A 16,485-nucleotide genomic window follows, 5' to 3' on the forward strand; every position below is an offset into this window, starting at 1 on the left:
TTAACACTGAGCTAACAGGTGATTATTTATATTTTTTGTATTTCAGTCCTGAGAAACACTATGTCCCAATGCATCTCAAACAGACATAGGGATCATTTTCATATAGTATTTAGCATGGTACAATCTATTCAGCCAAATCTGCACCCTGAGTCCTAACGTAGGTTGCCTAATTTTGTATGAATTTAGCCAGCTCTACCTTCTTCAGCAAGCCATGGCTTAGTGCAATCTGTGAATCTTCCATGCATGTGGATCACTGTCACAGAATTCTGCATAAATATGTGTTTAGCCTAAATACATGCAATGAATATTTATGTACCGGTATATAAATCTGGAGTATGGCATTTGTAACTTTCCAGAACTTCTGATCTACAATTTCTGTCACCATTAATACAAATAACAGTACTACAACATTTGGAAAATTTCCAAATTATTCTTGACACAAACAGATCAAATGTTTTAATATGATAAATATATATATAAGCTAGACAAGTAGACTTATCATTCAAAAAGCAGGATTTTAGAATCCACTATTTTATTAATGAAAAATAAACATGGAATGTATTTAATAGTACAAATATTTATGAACATGAAAGAGCTAGAATTGAACAATAGAAGAGAAACTTCTTTTATCTTTTTAATTATTAACATTAATTCGGAAATACATCTTACAACCTTCAGAATTATGATTTTCACCTGCTTTCTGGCATGAAATATGTAATACAGATGCTCCTCTTCCTGATTTTCAACAGCTAAACTGAGCTATATTTGCAAATAAATCTTTCTTTGCTTACAACAGAGGCAACAATTCTCAGTAGAGCTGCTATAGTGGAAATATATATATATATATTTTTGCACAATAGCTTCAATAAATGGGGGGAAGGATGAGTACAAAGGCACTTTTTTTCTTCCTGGAGAGAATAAAATGCAAGCAAAAGTCTTGATTAATTCTGCAAATAGATTAAGATCTACATGGTAATTTTGCTCATATCGAATAAGATCTAGATGATATTTTCATAAACTTCAAATTTATACTGAATTCCATTCTCTTCCTGGATATCAACAGGGATACCTGTATAACTTGAGAGACAAATAATAATTTAGTGGATAAATACTTTTTAAATTGAAAGTAACAAGAAATGTTATTTTCTACTCATACTATATTGTTAAACCAAATATATTTCTTCAAGTTTTACTACAGTGGAGATAAATCAATGAAACGTTTTATATTGCTAGTATAAATACATGGAATTGACAAAAAGATATTTTTGTTTATATAATACTTACTTAGGTAGAAGTCTGTATTTTTTAAGATCAATTTCTGGAAAAAATGTATCACTTTCAAAGTCATGCATAATTCTTGTCACAAACAGTTGGTGATAGATTGGCCTCTCCATTGCTTCCTTTGAAAAGAGCAAGACATAGTGAATGAGTTTTAGTTATTTAGCAACATGAAAAATATTTGTTCCCTGACCACGGGCCTGGTGGCTCAGCAGACTGATAGCATGTGATTAACACCAGCTGTCTGCAATTACTGTAAGTTCGAATCTCACCAGGCTCAAGGTTGACTCAGCCTTCCATCCTTTCTAAGGTAGGTAAATTGAGGACCCAGTTTGTGGAGGCAATAAGCTGACTTTGTATAAATATACAAAAGTATGAAGGCTATTGCTTAACGCATTGTAAGCCTCCCTGAGTCTGAGGTGGCATATAAATCAAATTAAAAAAAACAACAACATTAGCATTATTTTGGTAAGCAGTTTTAATAATATGTTTAGTTTAAAGAAAAATAAATTTTGGACTTAAATATCCAAAGAATGAAAAGGGAAGATGTGTTCCTAAAAACACAAGAATAAACTTGCTGGAATAGCAGAACTGCCCATCCTACCATTAGTTATGTAGTTGTATGTGGAAGTCACAACAGGACAGAAAAAAAAACCTCTTTGTTTATTACCAGCTCACTAGTACAAAGATTTCCTCCATATTTTGCATTATATGGCTGGGTCTTCATATTAGAGTACACTAAAGTGTAGTTGGCTAGTTTGTAGCTCAGAATGGATATAAAAGGATAAATGTTAAAACAGAAATTTGATAAAATAGACAAACAAAATATTATTGTTATTATTGTATCAACGTTATTGTGACGAATGTTATTGTAAACATTTTAATTACAATTGCCTAAAAACAACTGTACCCAGACAACACACTGTTTGATTGAAATGGAATTTTTATATATTATTCAAATAAATAAATAAAACATGAAAAAAAAAGAATGGACATTTAGGCAAATTGGTTAATTGAGAAAACAATGATTAAAGGGAACCATGAGTTAGCATGGGCAGGATGTACATTAATATAAAGTAGAAAATGTTTTCGTGACTCAATAATATATTCTTGCAGACTGATATCCTATCAAGAGTTTATTTTGTAGGAGGGTTCCTTGGTGCTCTCTGACCTTGGTTGTTTCCTTGCAGATGTTTTATAACCAAACTAGGTAACATCATCAGTGCTAGAAAACAACAGAGCTCAGAGAGTGCAAAGGAAAACTCATATCAGCCCTGAGCTACAAATATTCTCCTTTATTGTGATAGAAGTAAACCATTTTGAAACAATGTGTCTCTTGATCAGTGATTTTCTTTAGTTTCTAGATGCAAAGGGAAACATTTCTTGTAAAATAGTATGAAAATTAGCAGATCATATAGCTCACTTTCCTGCTTTTCTTCCACTGAACAGTTAATCTGAAGAAAATTCACTTAATGCATTATTAACTACAGCTTTGACAAATGCCAGTTCATGCAGACCTAATCCAATTTTTTTAAGCAAAAGCATTTACAGGGAACATGACTGTTCTAATTATAAATGTCTTCAGGTGAAAAAGAAGAAAAACATTTTCACTGGCTACTGTTCTATCATTTACTATCCAAGAAAAAGTATCAAATAAAATTTGCCTAGGACAGTGATGGCGAACCTTTTCGGCAACGTGCCCAAATTGGAACAGGTGCACGCACATGCGTGTACGCCGGACCGCCGGAAACCTGAAAACCAGCTGGCCAGCGTGCATGCGCATGTTGGAAACTGAAGACCAAGTGGCTGGTGCGCATGCCCACAGAGCGGGCTCTGCGTGCCACCTCTGGCATGCATGCCATAGGTTCACAATCACAGGCCTAGGATTCACTAATACTCTCATTACGTTCTTCTAAAACTGAGCAATACTATGACACTTTAATATACTTGGTTGGTTTACAATCTATGCAAATCCAGAAAATTTGCTTAATTCAATAATATATGGTAGGGCCATCTAACTGATAAATGCTTTTAGGAATAAAGACAGCAGCAAGAATGCAACTTAGTTTATATAACACAACTGAACAAGACTCATATCTTGGTTATTTACCTCAGCTATGTGTTGATTAGCTTTTCCTAACCTGATGGCACAAAATTCTACAATTCTAGCCAGCGTGGATATTGGAGGGGCTACCTGGGAATTGAGGTGGAATTGCTGTGGTTTACTGCAATATCCCAGTCCTCAACATTCCTCTCTTGAAAATGAGGTCAAGGCAAAATACGACTTTTGACTCTGTTGGATGAAGAACCTGAGATCACCAGCATTTTGGCTAAAACTTTAATCCTTTGATCCTTGCTTCTTTTGTCCAGCAGCAGAAAGATACAGCTACTGCTGGATGCATTATCATACAAAACATTTTATAGAATGGAAATATTTGTTTATATATTCAAATCTCCAATGTAATTGCTCTAAATTTATACAAATCATTTTAGAAAAAGGATTCCTTTATTTAAGCAAAGCTATCATTAGGATTTATCTATCTTGTAAATATATTACTGATTTAGTTTTAATATAACATTTTAACATTTACAAGTAATTTTGTATAAATTATTAAGAAACTATTAATAAGTCTTTAGTATCTTTACTTATGGATTAAAAACAACATTCTCAGTACTAATTTACATGGATAAGTGATAAAAACTATCTAGATATTGTTGGTACATAAATGAAAACAAAACAAAAACATTACATCTTGGTATTGACTCAAACTAATAATTACAACCATATTTGTTAAAATATATGGGTTATAGTCAGGCTGCATCTATATTTAGGTTTTTGCTTCTTTGCTCAAATTTATAACACTTCTCTCATAATTCCTACAGATTCTGGCTTTAGGGTTCTATTCAATGTACAGCCTAGTAAAAATGCTTTCTGCAATACAGCAGGGAGTAAACTATGTTGTCACAAAAAAGAAATCCATCATGTGTTTGAGATTTATTATATTAATTACATGAAAATATGGAGGAAAAGGTCTAAAGCCATAAACAGAAAGAGAAAAATATGTTTTTTGACGACTTAAAAACTGCTTTTTAGACGAGGAGTAAAGTATTTTGTTAGCACGGGTAACAAAAAACCTTCATTTCTCATTATTCACTAACTGATAAGTTAAATATCACATCTCTTGTTCTCCTTACAAATGAGTAACGCTTTGCACAATGCATTAATCAAAATGAGTCAGGTGATGTTCTCTCTTGGTCGAGTATAAAATAAACTTGACTAATTATTTGCCACTGACAGCTGTTCATGAATTTCTGCTCAGAAAAATCTGTTCAGCAGTTTTGAACCAGGTCATTTAAACCTTTAGTTTTTTGCCTTTCTGCATATAAAATTTGTAAAGGCTGCATAAAAAGGATATGGATATTTTCACAAGCTGACTGAAATAGGTGGTGCGGTAGTAAATACAATCTATGTATTTTCAAGTCATACTAAATGAAAAATCTAAATGATAATCCACATTGAAACTGTATGTACATATGTATTTTCAACCTAAATAACATTTTACAGCTAGAGAAGTAGAAATTGGTGAGATTATAATTAAATAAATGTAACTTGGGTGAAAATTTATGCTGCAAGCTAACCTGGCAATGGTTTTCCTAAACATTTTCTGCAATTTTATTAAGTGAAAATTTTCAAAAGCAAATCTCTATTGAAAATTGGATTACATCAAATAAATGTATTCATATCCATTATCAACAAATAATGAATATCCATGAGTAATTCATTTTTAATACTTCCCATTCATGACATAGAGCAGGCATGTCCAACCCATGGCCCACAGGCCAAATGCAACCCTGGACAGCTAGTAATGTGACCCCACAAGATAGTAAACTTTTAACATTATGTGATTTTTAGTCATACCATGTTTTCCTGAAAATAAGACCCTGTCTTATATTTTTTTGAACCCCGAAATAAGCACTTGGCCTTATTTTTGGGAAGGTCTTATTATTTTGCGGTTCGTGGCACAAGATGGGGCTCCTCTTGCCGTCTTACCTAATTTCCAGCTCTGCATTAATATTTTTGGGGAGGGCTTATTTTCGGGGGAAAGCTTATTTTAGCGCATGCGGTCAAAAGCCCAATTGGCCTTATTATCAGGGGATGTCTTATTTTCGGGGAAACAGGGTAGTTATATATTTTATATGTGGCCCAAAACAATTTCTTTTTATTTAATGCAGCCAGGCAAGCCAAAAGGTTGGGCATACTCTATAGAGACTATTTTTCAGAAAACCTACGGTAGTCTTCACTTAACAATAGTAATGTGGCCTGGAATTTCCCTCACAAAGCACGATGTCACATGATCGCATCCCTTAGTGACAGCAATCCTGGCAGTCCCTGTTGCCTTCTTAAGAAAAGATGACAAGTCATTAAGCAAGGATCTCATATATGGGAGATTTGAAATTTCCTGCTGGCAAAGTCAAAGGGAAAGCTAGCAAAAAGTCACACATTGAAATCACAATAAACATTTCCTTAGGTGAATTGAAGTTCGCCATCTGACAATATTATCTGCTGGTGTTTGAAAACAATTTGAAACACACTTTAAGGCAAAATCACTCATATTCACTCTGAGCTGGAGGCCGAATGGGCAAAACCTTATGAGATAACCAAGATAACATCTAGTAAGATCACTTGGGATTCTTTTGAGCCTATGAATCTTGAGGAAATTAACAGGGTCCTCTAAGGAATGAAATCATCTACAAATTACATCACTGTCCTTCTTGGATGACATGTGCAGCCAGAAAAGGCATGATAGCATTGACACTGAATGTGTAAATTTAAAATTGGGTTTGATCACATAATGACTTACTTAATGATTGCATTGCTTAGTGACCAAAATTCCAGTCCCATTAAAAGTCCAGTTAAAAGTAGCTTTTTTAAAAATATAATTTTGAATTTCTTTGGTGTTTAGTTATTTATTATTTATTATTACTTATCCCAAAAGTGCTTTTTTCAAAAGAAAACTGGACTTTGTTTTTTCCTTGAAGATGTTTTGCTTCCCATCCAAGAAGCTTCCTCAGTTGAAGAAGCTTCTTGAGTGAGAAGTGAAACGTCTTCAAGGAAAAAACATGTTCAGTTGTCTTTTGAAAAAGACCTTTTCGGACAACCATGACCTGGATTACTGAGAATCTTCATAGACATTTGTTATTACTTATTTGTTAAATTTATTTGCTGCCTGTTTAGCTACTCTAGGCGGCTTACAACAATTAAAAAGGAAGAAAGGAAAAGGGTGTAAACAGAAGTATAATAATAGAACAATAAAATAAACAGTGAAAAAGAACATAAGAATACATCAATATGGTAACAAAAAGATGGACGGGTGAAGAGTAGAGAGCAAGAAGGGGGAGGGAGGATGGGGACAGACCTTATCTTAGAGAGTAAGATGTTCCAAAGGGCTTTAGTTTAGATATGAATATTTGGAAACATTTTATTGATCTTAGTGAAACTTTTACATATATAAGAAAAATATATTTACAAAATACATGTAATCAGTTTGAAAGAAAGCTTAAGAATATTAAGGATGCATATCAATAAACCATAAACAATATTCTGAGAATGCTAAATTAGGTATGAACAAAATATTTAGATTTAATAGAAGTCATCATATAACAATATTTTGTTACCAATTATGATTTTATTTGTTATATTAAGGATATAATATTCCAAACTAATAAAGGATTTGTAATAACTAGATTGCCATGACTCAAAATGAAAAAAGCAAAAATGAAAAGAGTGGGCTCTTGACATCATTATATTTGATGATTTTCATGCACTTCATATAATTCAGGCAAATAACAGAATCAGTAAATAGAATTAGAATATTTATAAAATGGAACCATTTATTGCAGGACTATTTTAATCAAATTGTAACATTGGATCGGTTGCAGCGTTTAAATTGTATTAATTTATCTTACTGACCTTTGTCTTTTACAATTCAATAATGATGATTTGATTTTTTTTGTATCACCATTATGAATTTTATCCAAATTGATTTAACTTTATTAAGTTGAAAAGGAAGATAAGGGGGAAAATGCACATATTCTGTGAAACCTGAGAACTGTTATAAGACAACTAATGAGTCCCAAAAAGTTAATCTCTGATTATTAGATTATTTAAAGATGTTCTGTGTTTAAATTATACCTTATATAGTGAACTTCCTCCAACTATCCAAATCTTGTCTACCTTTCTTTTCATCTCTGGTGTTTCAAGATGATCTAGGGCTTCTTCCAGACTTTTAGCCAAATAATGGGCTCCTTCAGGAACATCCCTTAAAGAATAAACACATGATACCAATGAAAATCCAAGGACATTGGGGGCATAGATGTAGCATAACATAGTATTTGGAATTACTTTGAAGCATCTTTCTGGCCACCAAAAGACAAACCTATCAGAAAAAGTCTATGGAGATTCATCCAGGTCATGGTTATCCTAAAGGTGCTTTTTCAAGAGGCAACTGGACTTTGTTTTTCTTTGAAGACAATTCACTTCTTATCCAAGAAGCTTCTTCAACTCTGACTGGATGGTGCAGAATGGATTTATATTCCTTGCAGACAGCTGGTATTTGCTTTCTTTTAGAGTGTCGCTGAGGCCAATTGGAGCTTTATCTGTGTCCTCAGGGTCACCTGAATAGTGCAAATTGGTGTGGAGCCCTCTTGGAATTGCTGAAAAGACTGTGTTGTAGAAAGGAGATAGATGATGTCATATCCGTCCCCCTCTGTTGAGAGAGGGCTGTTCAGTTTTGACATAGATGCCCTTTTTGACCCCTCTGTTGTGGCTCCGACCCCCAAGCCCATCTTATTGGAGGAAGAAGGCTCCGAACATGAAGGAGAGGAGCCGGCCAGGCCTCCCTCTCCAGGCCCCTCCTCTCTGGCAATGCCTCAGGTGTCTGCCGAGAGAGAGGAGATTGACCAGGAGCCAGGTGTCTCCGATGACAGCGATGAGGGTGATAAGTTGTTCCTGGATCCACGCCAACGAAGGCGAGATAGACGTTTGCAGCAGATGAGGAGGCGTGCCAGGGATTAAGCTGAGTCACTGGACCACACCCCACAGGCTATATAAGAGAGTGTGGTGGCCATTTAGACTCTGTGACGGACAAAGCTAACTTCTGGCTAGTCACTTTGTACAACGCCGAATCTGCTGAAGGTTTCATGTTTGAGCTGGACTGTTTTGAAAACTGTGTGTATTCATTGGTGTTATCTGGTGGAGGAACACTCCCTCTTCTTGTAGTAAAGCACTTGGCAGTTATCGTATTGCTGCCAAGTTCCTGATAACAAACCTTGTGTGTGCCGAGTACTTCTTTAACCCCTGGCTGGCTGTTTGTGTGTGTGTGGGGACGGGGACAGAACACCCTCTTTCAAACCAGCAGTCCTCTCTCTGTCCAAAATGTGAACTTTGCTGTCTTCAAAAGAGTAGCCTTTGTCTTTTAAATGCAGATGGACTTCTGCATCTTGTCCTGATGGGTTTGTTTTTCTACTTGGATCAGGAGGCTCTCCTCACAGTCACTCATGCCCTTGTCACCTCACGGTTAGATTATTGCAACGTGCTCTACATGGGACTACCCTTGAAAAGTGTTCGGAGACTATAGTTGGTCGAGAACGCAGCCGCGCGAGCTGTTGAGGGTGCACCTAGGAACATCCACATTACACCAATTCTCCGCGAGCTGCACTGGCTCCCTGTTGGTCTCTGGTCACAATTCAAGGTGTTGGTTATTACCTTTAAAGCCCTACATGGCTCAGGGCCAGGTTACCTTCGAGACCGCCTTCTACCGCATAGCTCCCAGTGACTGGTAAGATCCCACAGAGTTGGTCTCCTCCGGGTCCCATCAGCTAAACAATGCCGGCTGGTGGGCCCGCGGGGGAGGGCCTTCTCTGTGGCTGCCCCAGCTCTCTGGAACCAGTTACCTCCTGAGATCCAGACCATCCCCACCCTACTGGCCTTCCGAAAAGCGGTGAAGACCTGGCTTTTCCGGCAGGCCTGGGGCCGTTGATCTCGCTGTTGCGATCTGGTGAGATCCGGCCATGAATGGTGTGAATGGGTTTTAATTGTTTTTAATGTTTTAATTTTTAATGTTTTTATATATGGTTTTTAAATGCATTGTAAGCCGCCTTGAGTCTTCGGAGAAAGGCGGCATACAAGTTGAACAAACAAACAAACAAATAAATGTTGTGCCATGTGTTTTTGAGGTGGTTGTTTTGTTTCCCAACGTACAGATCTCACTGCATTGTACAGCATGTACAATGTCTCACTGCATTGTACAGCATATACCATATTGCTCAGTTTGTGTCTGGATGTTTTATCCTTAGGTGTATCCAGTCAGAACTGAAGAAGCTTCTTGGATGAGAAGTGAAATGTCTTTAAAGAAAAACAAGAAAGTCCAGTTGCCTCTTGAAAAAGCATCTTTGGGACTAACAGGAAAAGATTAAGGGCAAGGCTCAAGACTTCATTATGTTTCATGGAGGAAACCTCTCCTTTCAGATGCATGCATTGACTTCAGCTGAATATAGTTCAATATTTTACTGAAGAGATGTTGTATTCCAGATATTAAGGGCAACTGAAGAGGAAGGTATATCATGTGCTTTGTTTGGGTATCAGCTTTTCCTCTCCCCTTCCCCCCACAAAACTGTTTAAATGAAAGAGTTCTGCCATGGTTCCTAATTTTTGAGGTATGGTCCCTGAATTTGGAGTGTTATTATTGGGTTAGACTGAGACTCATGTTGTTGTCACCATTTTATATGGTGAAAACAGCAGAGCCATGAGGTGGAAGTCTCCTTTATTGGCCTTTGAAATATGAGGGATGGCCAGGAAGCAAATCCACTCTTTTATGTTGCAGGCTGTGAGAGAAAAGACAAGGCTGGTTCCAGGCAACAGTATGTGGGGAGAATTTCTAGGCCCTAAAGCAATGATCTATGTTTTTACAGGACTGCTCCAAGAGAGAAACTGTAGAGGCAGAGGCAGGGACAATAGCTAATCACAGGTCCACAAGGCAATCCTATCTGCTTGGGAAGCATATGATTGTTGGGACACTCACTGCTATTACAAAAGGCAAAAAGCAGCAGGATAAGGCACTGCCTGTGGTCCTTTGGAACAAAGGAACCAGCCAAAACCTTGCTCTTGTGGTACCTAACAAAAGAGAGACAAAGGGAGGAGTTTCAGCTCCCTGTTTTGATCCGTTTCAGTGCACAACAAGCATCCACTCAGAGAAAAGAAATAGTGGACCCTCAGAAACAATGGCAGCTGCTTCTTGCAAGTTTGTTGTATTGCCTCAGACAGTATTTAACCAAGACCCTCACAAGGCAATTGAGCCTCTTCAAGTATCCAGCAGGACCTGATGGCTTGTTTGTTCACTGTACAGACTATCTACTGCTTTCTTCACTATATTTAAAATTACATGTGGTGCTGGCTACCAGCCAGGTTGGTCTCAAAAAAGGGTTGGAGCAATTAATGGAAATCATGGGAATCAACAGCTATTAGCCTTGATGGTAGCAAGATTGCCTCTGAAGGCTAACTTGGGACAATAGAGGGCTTCCTTGTACAGTTGGTTGGCACTGTGAGAACAGATTGCTAGACTAGATGGGCCAGTAGGACGATCCAGTAGGACATTTCTTATGTTCTTAAATAAAAGGTATTCAAATCAGCAACATACAAATTAAGAACAGCAAATGAAAGTGTTGCCTATTTTTTAAAAAATAGTGGAAGTGGGAATACTGTACAAATTATCTTGACACATGAGTAGAAATATTAAAAGCAGCTTTTAGAAATAATTGATTATTGAATGCAGTCTGTTCTTGGGACAGAAGAACTGGCTATCTCTTATTTTTACTTCCAACATCACATAAAAGGATTTTAGTCTTCTTGTGTAAATTTATATATTTATTTATTCTTATTTATATAACCACTCATCTCACATACTGTACGTATACTAGATAGTTTACAATAAAAGAAAAAATGCATCCAATAAAAAAAATAAAACACATAGTAGCCAAGCATCCAAAAAATAATTCTTAAGAAAGTTCACTTCCTAGAAGGTTGGGTTTTTTTTGCTTCTAAGATAGGCTTCATGTATCTGTAAGTGCATCTGATTCGTGTAAAATTTGCTCTCCGAATCAAACCAGCAGAGGGCATAACCACTTTCTAGAATACGCTACTCCAGTGTTCACCAACCTTTCCAGCTTTGTGGACTGGTGGGGGCCGCAGAAGGTATGTACATGCATGCTTGCCTGCCCTTTCCGCAGCCCAGTTGCAAACAGCTCACGGGCACTTGTGGCCTCCAGCCCAGAGGTTGGAGATCCCTGCCCTACTCTATCCATTCCTGCCTAGGTGACTAAGTTTTTTTTCAAATTTAAGTTAGTTAAAATACTGCTCATCCATGAAAGTCAAGCAGTATTCAATTTTAATGCAATAAAGTTAAAATATTAAAACTTTAAAACAAATTAATTAAATAAATTAAACAATAATAAATAAATAATAATAAATAAATAATAAATTAATTAAACAAGCCAGTATAATCCTTCAAAATGCTTGGAAATATACATTAAATATAATAAACTCCTAAAATTGATAGCAACATCAATGTTAATTAAACTTGAATTCCAAATTTATTTATTTATTTAAAATTAAGCTGAATATTTTTTAGGTTTAATATGTTGTTTTTGTGCCTTTGGCATGAAATATATGAATTTATGTCAATCACATATCTGCTTTAGGAACCCTAACTGAATTACTGGACTTCGGCAATAGATTTAGAAGTTATAGTAAAGAGGGTAGGCACTTTGATTTGGAATAGCAAGTAACTTAATCATAACAACCTGCTGATATATTAATGTGGGGTTTCTCCAGATTATATAAACTGTTTTTAAAACTCAAAGAAATAATACATATATTATTGGGCTAAAAACCAATCTTAATCAAATCTATAGGTATTATTAATGCACTAAAATTAACATATATTTATTGGGGATACTAACTAAAAAACCAAGTTCTTTGCAATCTGTTCATGAAATCAAAGATATGTGAAAGTGGAATATCCATGAATATCTCACATTAAAATGAAAAGAAATTATTGCTGCTAAACAATTCTGTGACAGAATGGCTGTATGTATTTCTGAAGAAGTAAATGATACTTAATCAAATATAATTATTTAAAAGTTGGTGTGTTACCATGTTAATATCACTCTCAACAATCAGTTTACTCATTGTAGCTGGAAAAAAAAATCAACATTGGTACTTACTTCAGTTCTTTACTAAGTACTATATTAATTCTGTTTTTTAAAGGACGATGTTTCTCAGGGATGGAGAACCAAGTCTTCCTACCCATTATGACCACATTTTGCTTTCCTGTAAAATGAAAATATATTTAATGTGATTATGTAGTGACGCCTAGTGGTTATAGTGTGGTATATTTAGTCAACCTTTTCAAGCAATACTGTTACACTTTTCAAAACTTTGGAGAAAAGCTCTTGGTATCAGTGGCTCACTGCGAGAAGCTCAGCTAGAGAAGAAAGTAAAATTTGGATGGCCTCTGATGAAGGGCGATTCCCATTTTTTTTTAAAAAAAATATCTCAGTTGTGCATTTGTGATTCCTGACACACAGCACAAAAAATTAGGGAATTTGGATTGCAAATGTATCAAGAAAATGTAAAGTTCTATATGAAATAACCATCTTTATATTTTATAGTCTATTTTCTGGCTAATTGTTGGATTTTACATTTTTTATTGATTTTGTTATGATACTGTGGTGTTCTTTGTCTGGTGTGGGGATTGTTTCCTAATCGTTCTATTGGTTTTTATTGCTGACACAAAATCCTTTCCTGATTTGAAAATTATTTTGTTGTAAAATGGTGGAAGAGACATGTCCTTCCAACAGAGACTCCAAAACTTCTTTCTCTTCTGATGCAACCCAGTCCCAGCAACCTTTCTCCTCTATTCCTTCTCTCCAGAAAATAAATTGGGGCAAGTCTCTGCATGACTGATAGTTCTAATATCCTATTATCACATGGACTGATGAATTGATTCTTACATTAATAAGGATAGAAATGAACACAAAGTGCACTTAGTCGTGCAGCCTCTATTCGAAAGAATTACATAAGAGCTAGGTGGTTCCTTATTCTCTAGGTCAGGGGTGTCATACTCGATTGCATCATGTGACGTATCATGATATATCGCAATGTATTTTGCCTTTATGGAGCCGGGATGGGCGTGGCCTGCATGTGATGCATCTGGCCTGCAGTCATAAAGATGCCACAGTTCCCTACCTCTGTTCTAAACAATGACAGCCATCACCCAATCCAGGAAAAATTAGCCACTATTACCTTCTTCTTTAGTTGTCATTGTCATTTTCTGAAAATGCTTATATTCATTCCTGTAGAAAAACAAAAACACATTTTCTGATTATGTAACTTTCATGAGCACTCTCATTACTCTCAAGACCTGGACACTTATTTGAATCATGTGCAATGGTTTAATCAAGCAAGTGCGTGTACGCGCACACACAACCCCTGCCCCCCAGTCCCATAAAACATTTTACCAAATCCAGGATGCCTGTCTAGATAATAGAAAAACCCCATGAAATGTTAAGATCTAAACTCCCTTAATGTTCTTTGGTTCTGCTCTTATGTCAAGGTATCAAACCACAAAGGAATAATAATGCAGTTAATTCACACAGACCAATTTTAATTTTTACAATGTCTCTACATTGCAATTCTCTTATTTACAATGTTCAGTTCTACTCCTTCAGACAGTACAGGTAGTCCTTGACTTTCAACAGTTCATTTAGTGACTTACGACCATTACATGTGATTTACATTCAGATGCTTTTGACTTTTGCATTTAGGTCGGTTGCAATGTCCCAGAATCATATGATATCCTTTTGCAACCTTCTGACAAGCAAAGTCAATGGGGAAGCCGGATTCACTTAGCGTGCAATTTAACAATTTAAAAACTACAGTGTTTCACTTAATAAATGTGGTGAGAAAAGTCGTAAAATGGGGCAAATACTTACATTTCTCTCTTAACAACATAAATGTTGGGCTCAATTGTTGTTGTAAGTTGACGACTACCTGTACATCCAGAGGGACAACACAGAACACACCCCACCCAGAAACGTGCCCTTTATCCACTTAACGCAATGTGTAAGTTTGCCGTCCCAAAGGTCAGTGATCTGCTGAAACATTATTTAACTGGGTGATTTCTGCCTGAGGGTGGGTAGGGAGACATTTTATCTCTTGCTTCAAGCTTTTGTCAGCACTGGAGTATAGAGCTTTGAAAAGTAAGAGGATTTCAAGCACTTTCTAATTATTTGGCTGGTGGAAAAATAATGCTGTTCGTTGAAAACTGGTTCAGATGAAAAGGGCAGATGCTCCATATACCCAGCTTCGCAGTAGTGCTGGTTAAGGACTGGCAGAGGGAAAATACATTCAACAATACACTATTGTTAAGAGTTCACTGAAGAAAAAACTTGCTCTAAAAAATATCTGCTAGCCTCTGGGTTAAAAAAAAAAAAAGTCTGGTCGTATTAACTACAACTCCCAAGCTACACTACACCCATTCAGAGAAATAATTCAATGCAACTTCCATTGCAAGGCAAGCAATGCACACTGGGAGTTGTGGTTTTTCTCTTTCGCGGTAAAGCGCGGGATGAAAGAAAAGAAGCCGGACCGTACCTGAGCGGAGGCCAAGGAAGCTTTCCATCTTTTCCAATGCCCATGTTGTTGCACACAGCAACGATCGAGTACAGAGACTTTACCATCGTTCTTTTTTCGTCGCAGCAACTAGGCGAACCCTTCTTCTCGCTAGACTTCTGAGCAAAGGAACCCGCAGAGCATGCGCAGAGAGACGCGTCTCCCGCGCGGAGAGAAGGGCGGGTGGTCTTGGCAGCCATGATGGTGGGGTCGGTTTCGCTGACTGGCGAAGTCGGAGCGCTTCTCTGACCTAACGACGCCCGCGCTTCATCCGTCGCGGGAAGGAAGAGCCCGGGAAGCCGCCGGCAGACGGGTCTTCCTAGAGCTCCGCCGGCGACCTGCGCGGCTCGTCTCAAGCGGCTCATCGCAGGCGGTGGCTACTTTCTTAATATCTCTGCTCTTGCACCGAGTCTGCGATGCTGCCTGGTCGAAGGAGGAGGCGGCCTAACCCCGGTGACCGGTCTCGGGACCAGCCCGTGTTAAGTAAATTCTTCCCGCCGGTGGCATCTTTGCAGAGCAGCGGCTCCGCTGAGGAGGTGAAAAAGCACTTTCTAACGCCTGACGCCACTGCTCGGCGTACGGTGCGACCCCGATGGTGGTTAAAGGCTGCAGGACGAAGCTGGGTCCTCGTTCGTTAAAACTCCTGCATTGACCCTCTTGCTTTTTTGTGGCCCATTTAATGCACCGTGATTGGGTTGGGTAATTTTAGCGATAATTCCCCCCCCCATCCCGTTTTAGCCTTAAGTAATGAGACAACCTGCTGAGCCTGGCAGGATTGACCTCTCCAATGGTTATTAGAAGGCTGTAGTAGTAGTTGCAGAACAGTAGATTAGCAGAGCTGCTAATCCTACTTGGAAAGCTTTCCCTTCAAAAAATTAAATGCATTTTAAAAAATAATAATATTAAGTTCGGGATCTTTGCATTCTACTCTTTCGTGCTGTGACACGTACCTATTAGAATTCAAGAGCACCCAACAAAATTTGTTTTGGCCGCAGCTTGATGGTAAATGGAGTCAGACCACTTGAAATATACTGAAATTTCATTATGGTAGTTGAAAACAACAACAACCTCAAAGCAGGAGTATAAGGGGAACACTCTGAGCCCCAAATAGTACTTACAGAATTGATGAATAAGCACCCTGCTTGCTTTCTTCCCATCACAGCAGCAGTGGGATTAGGACACCCAGGAATTTCTCTTCTGTTCAGTCATTCAAAATACAGGTAGTCCTCAATTTATGATCACAATTGAGACCAAAATTTATGTTAAGTGAAAAATTTGTTAAGTGAGTTTTGCCCCATCTTACGACTTTTCTTGCCACATTTGTTAAGTGAATCACTGCAGTTGTTAAATTAGTCACACAGTTATTAAGGAATCTGGTTTCCCTATGGACTTTGCTTGTCAGAAGGTCGCAAAAGGGGATCACATGACCCTGGAACATTGCAACAGTCATTAAACTGTCAAGCATCTGAACCTAAATC

General features: G+C 37.4%; 2 protein-coding genes across 2 annotated transcripts in view; one reads left to right on the plus strand and one right to left on the minus strand.

The window, feature by feature from the left end:
* Window positions 1-515: 515 nt before the first annotated feature.
* On the minus strand, window positions 516-15,372 carry DHFR (dihydrofolate reductase). The gene is made up of 6 exons (XM_034441203.3): window positions 14,990-15,372; window positions 13,640-13,689; window positions 12,559-12,664; window positions 7,472-7,598; window positions 1,285-1,400; window positions 516-1,077 (listed from the first exon to the last, which is right to left on the minus strand). The coding sequence occupies exons 1-6, from the start codon at window positions 15,370-15,372 to the stop codon at window positions 999-1,001; spliced, it is 861 nt and encodes a 286-aa protein (XP_034297094.2). The 3' UTR covers window positions 516-998.
* Window positions 15,182-16,485, plus strand: part of MSH3 (mutS homolog 3) — a 47,699-nt gene continuing 46,395 nt past the window's right edge. The window contains exon 1 of the mRNA XM_087885844.1: window positions 15,182-15,543. Coding sequence (XP_087741970.1) covers window positions 15,424-15,543 — 120 coding nt within the window. The 5' untranslated portion in view covers window positions 15,182-15,423. The remainder of the gene's footprint in view (window positions 15,544-16,485) is intronic.

The sequence above is a fragment of the Pantherophis guttatus genome, chromosome 2 (assembly GCF_059756535.1).
Source record: "Pantherophis guttatus breed Tessera chromosome 2, ASM5975653v1, whole genome shotgun sequence".
In the NCBI taxonomy this organism is placed as follows: domain Eukaryota; kingdom Metazoa; phylum Chordata; class Lepidosauria; order Squamata; family Colubridae; genus Pantherophis; species Pantherophis guttatus.

Excerpts from the sequence above, each read along its gene's own strand:
- DHFR (XM_034441203.3), bottom strand. The coding sequence starts at position 15,372 with ATGAGCCGCTTGAGACGAGCCGCGCAGGTCGCCGGCGGAGCTCTAGGA. Across the intron at positions 1,401-7,471 it reads GAGGAAGTTCACTATATAAG|GAAGCAATGGAGAGGCCAAT; the intron begins GTATAATTTAAA and ends CTCTTTTCAAAG. Across the intron at positions 1,078-1,284 it reads AAATACAGACTTCTACCTAA|TTATACAGGTATCCCTGTTG; the intron begins GTAAGTATTATA and ends TTGTCTCTCAAG.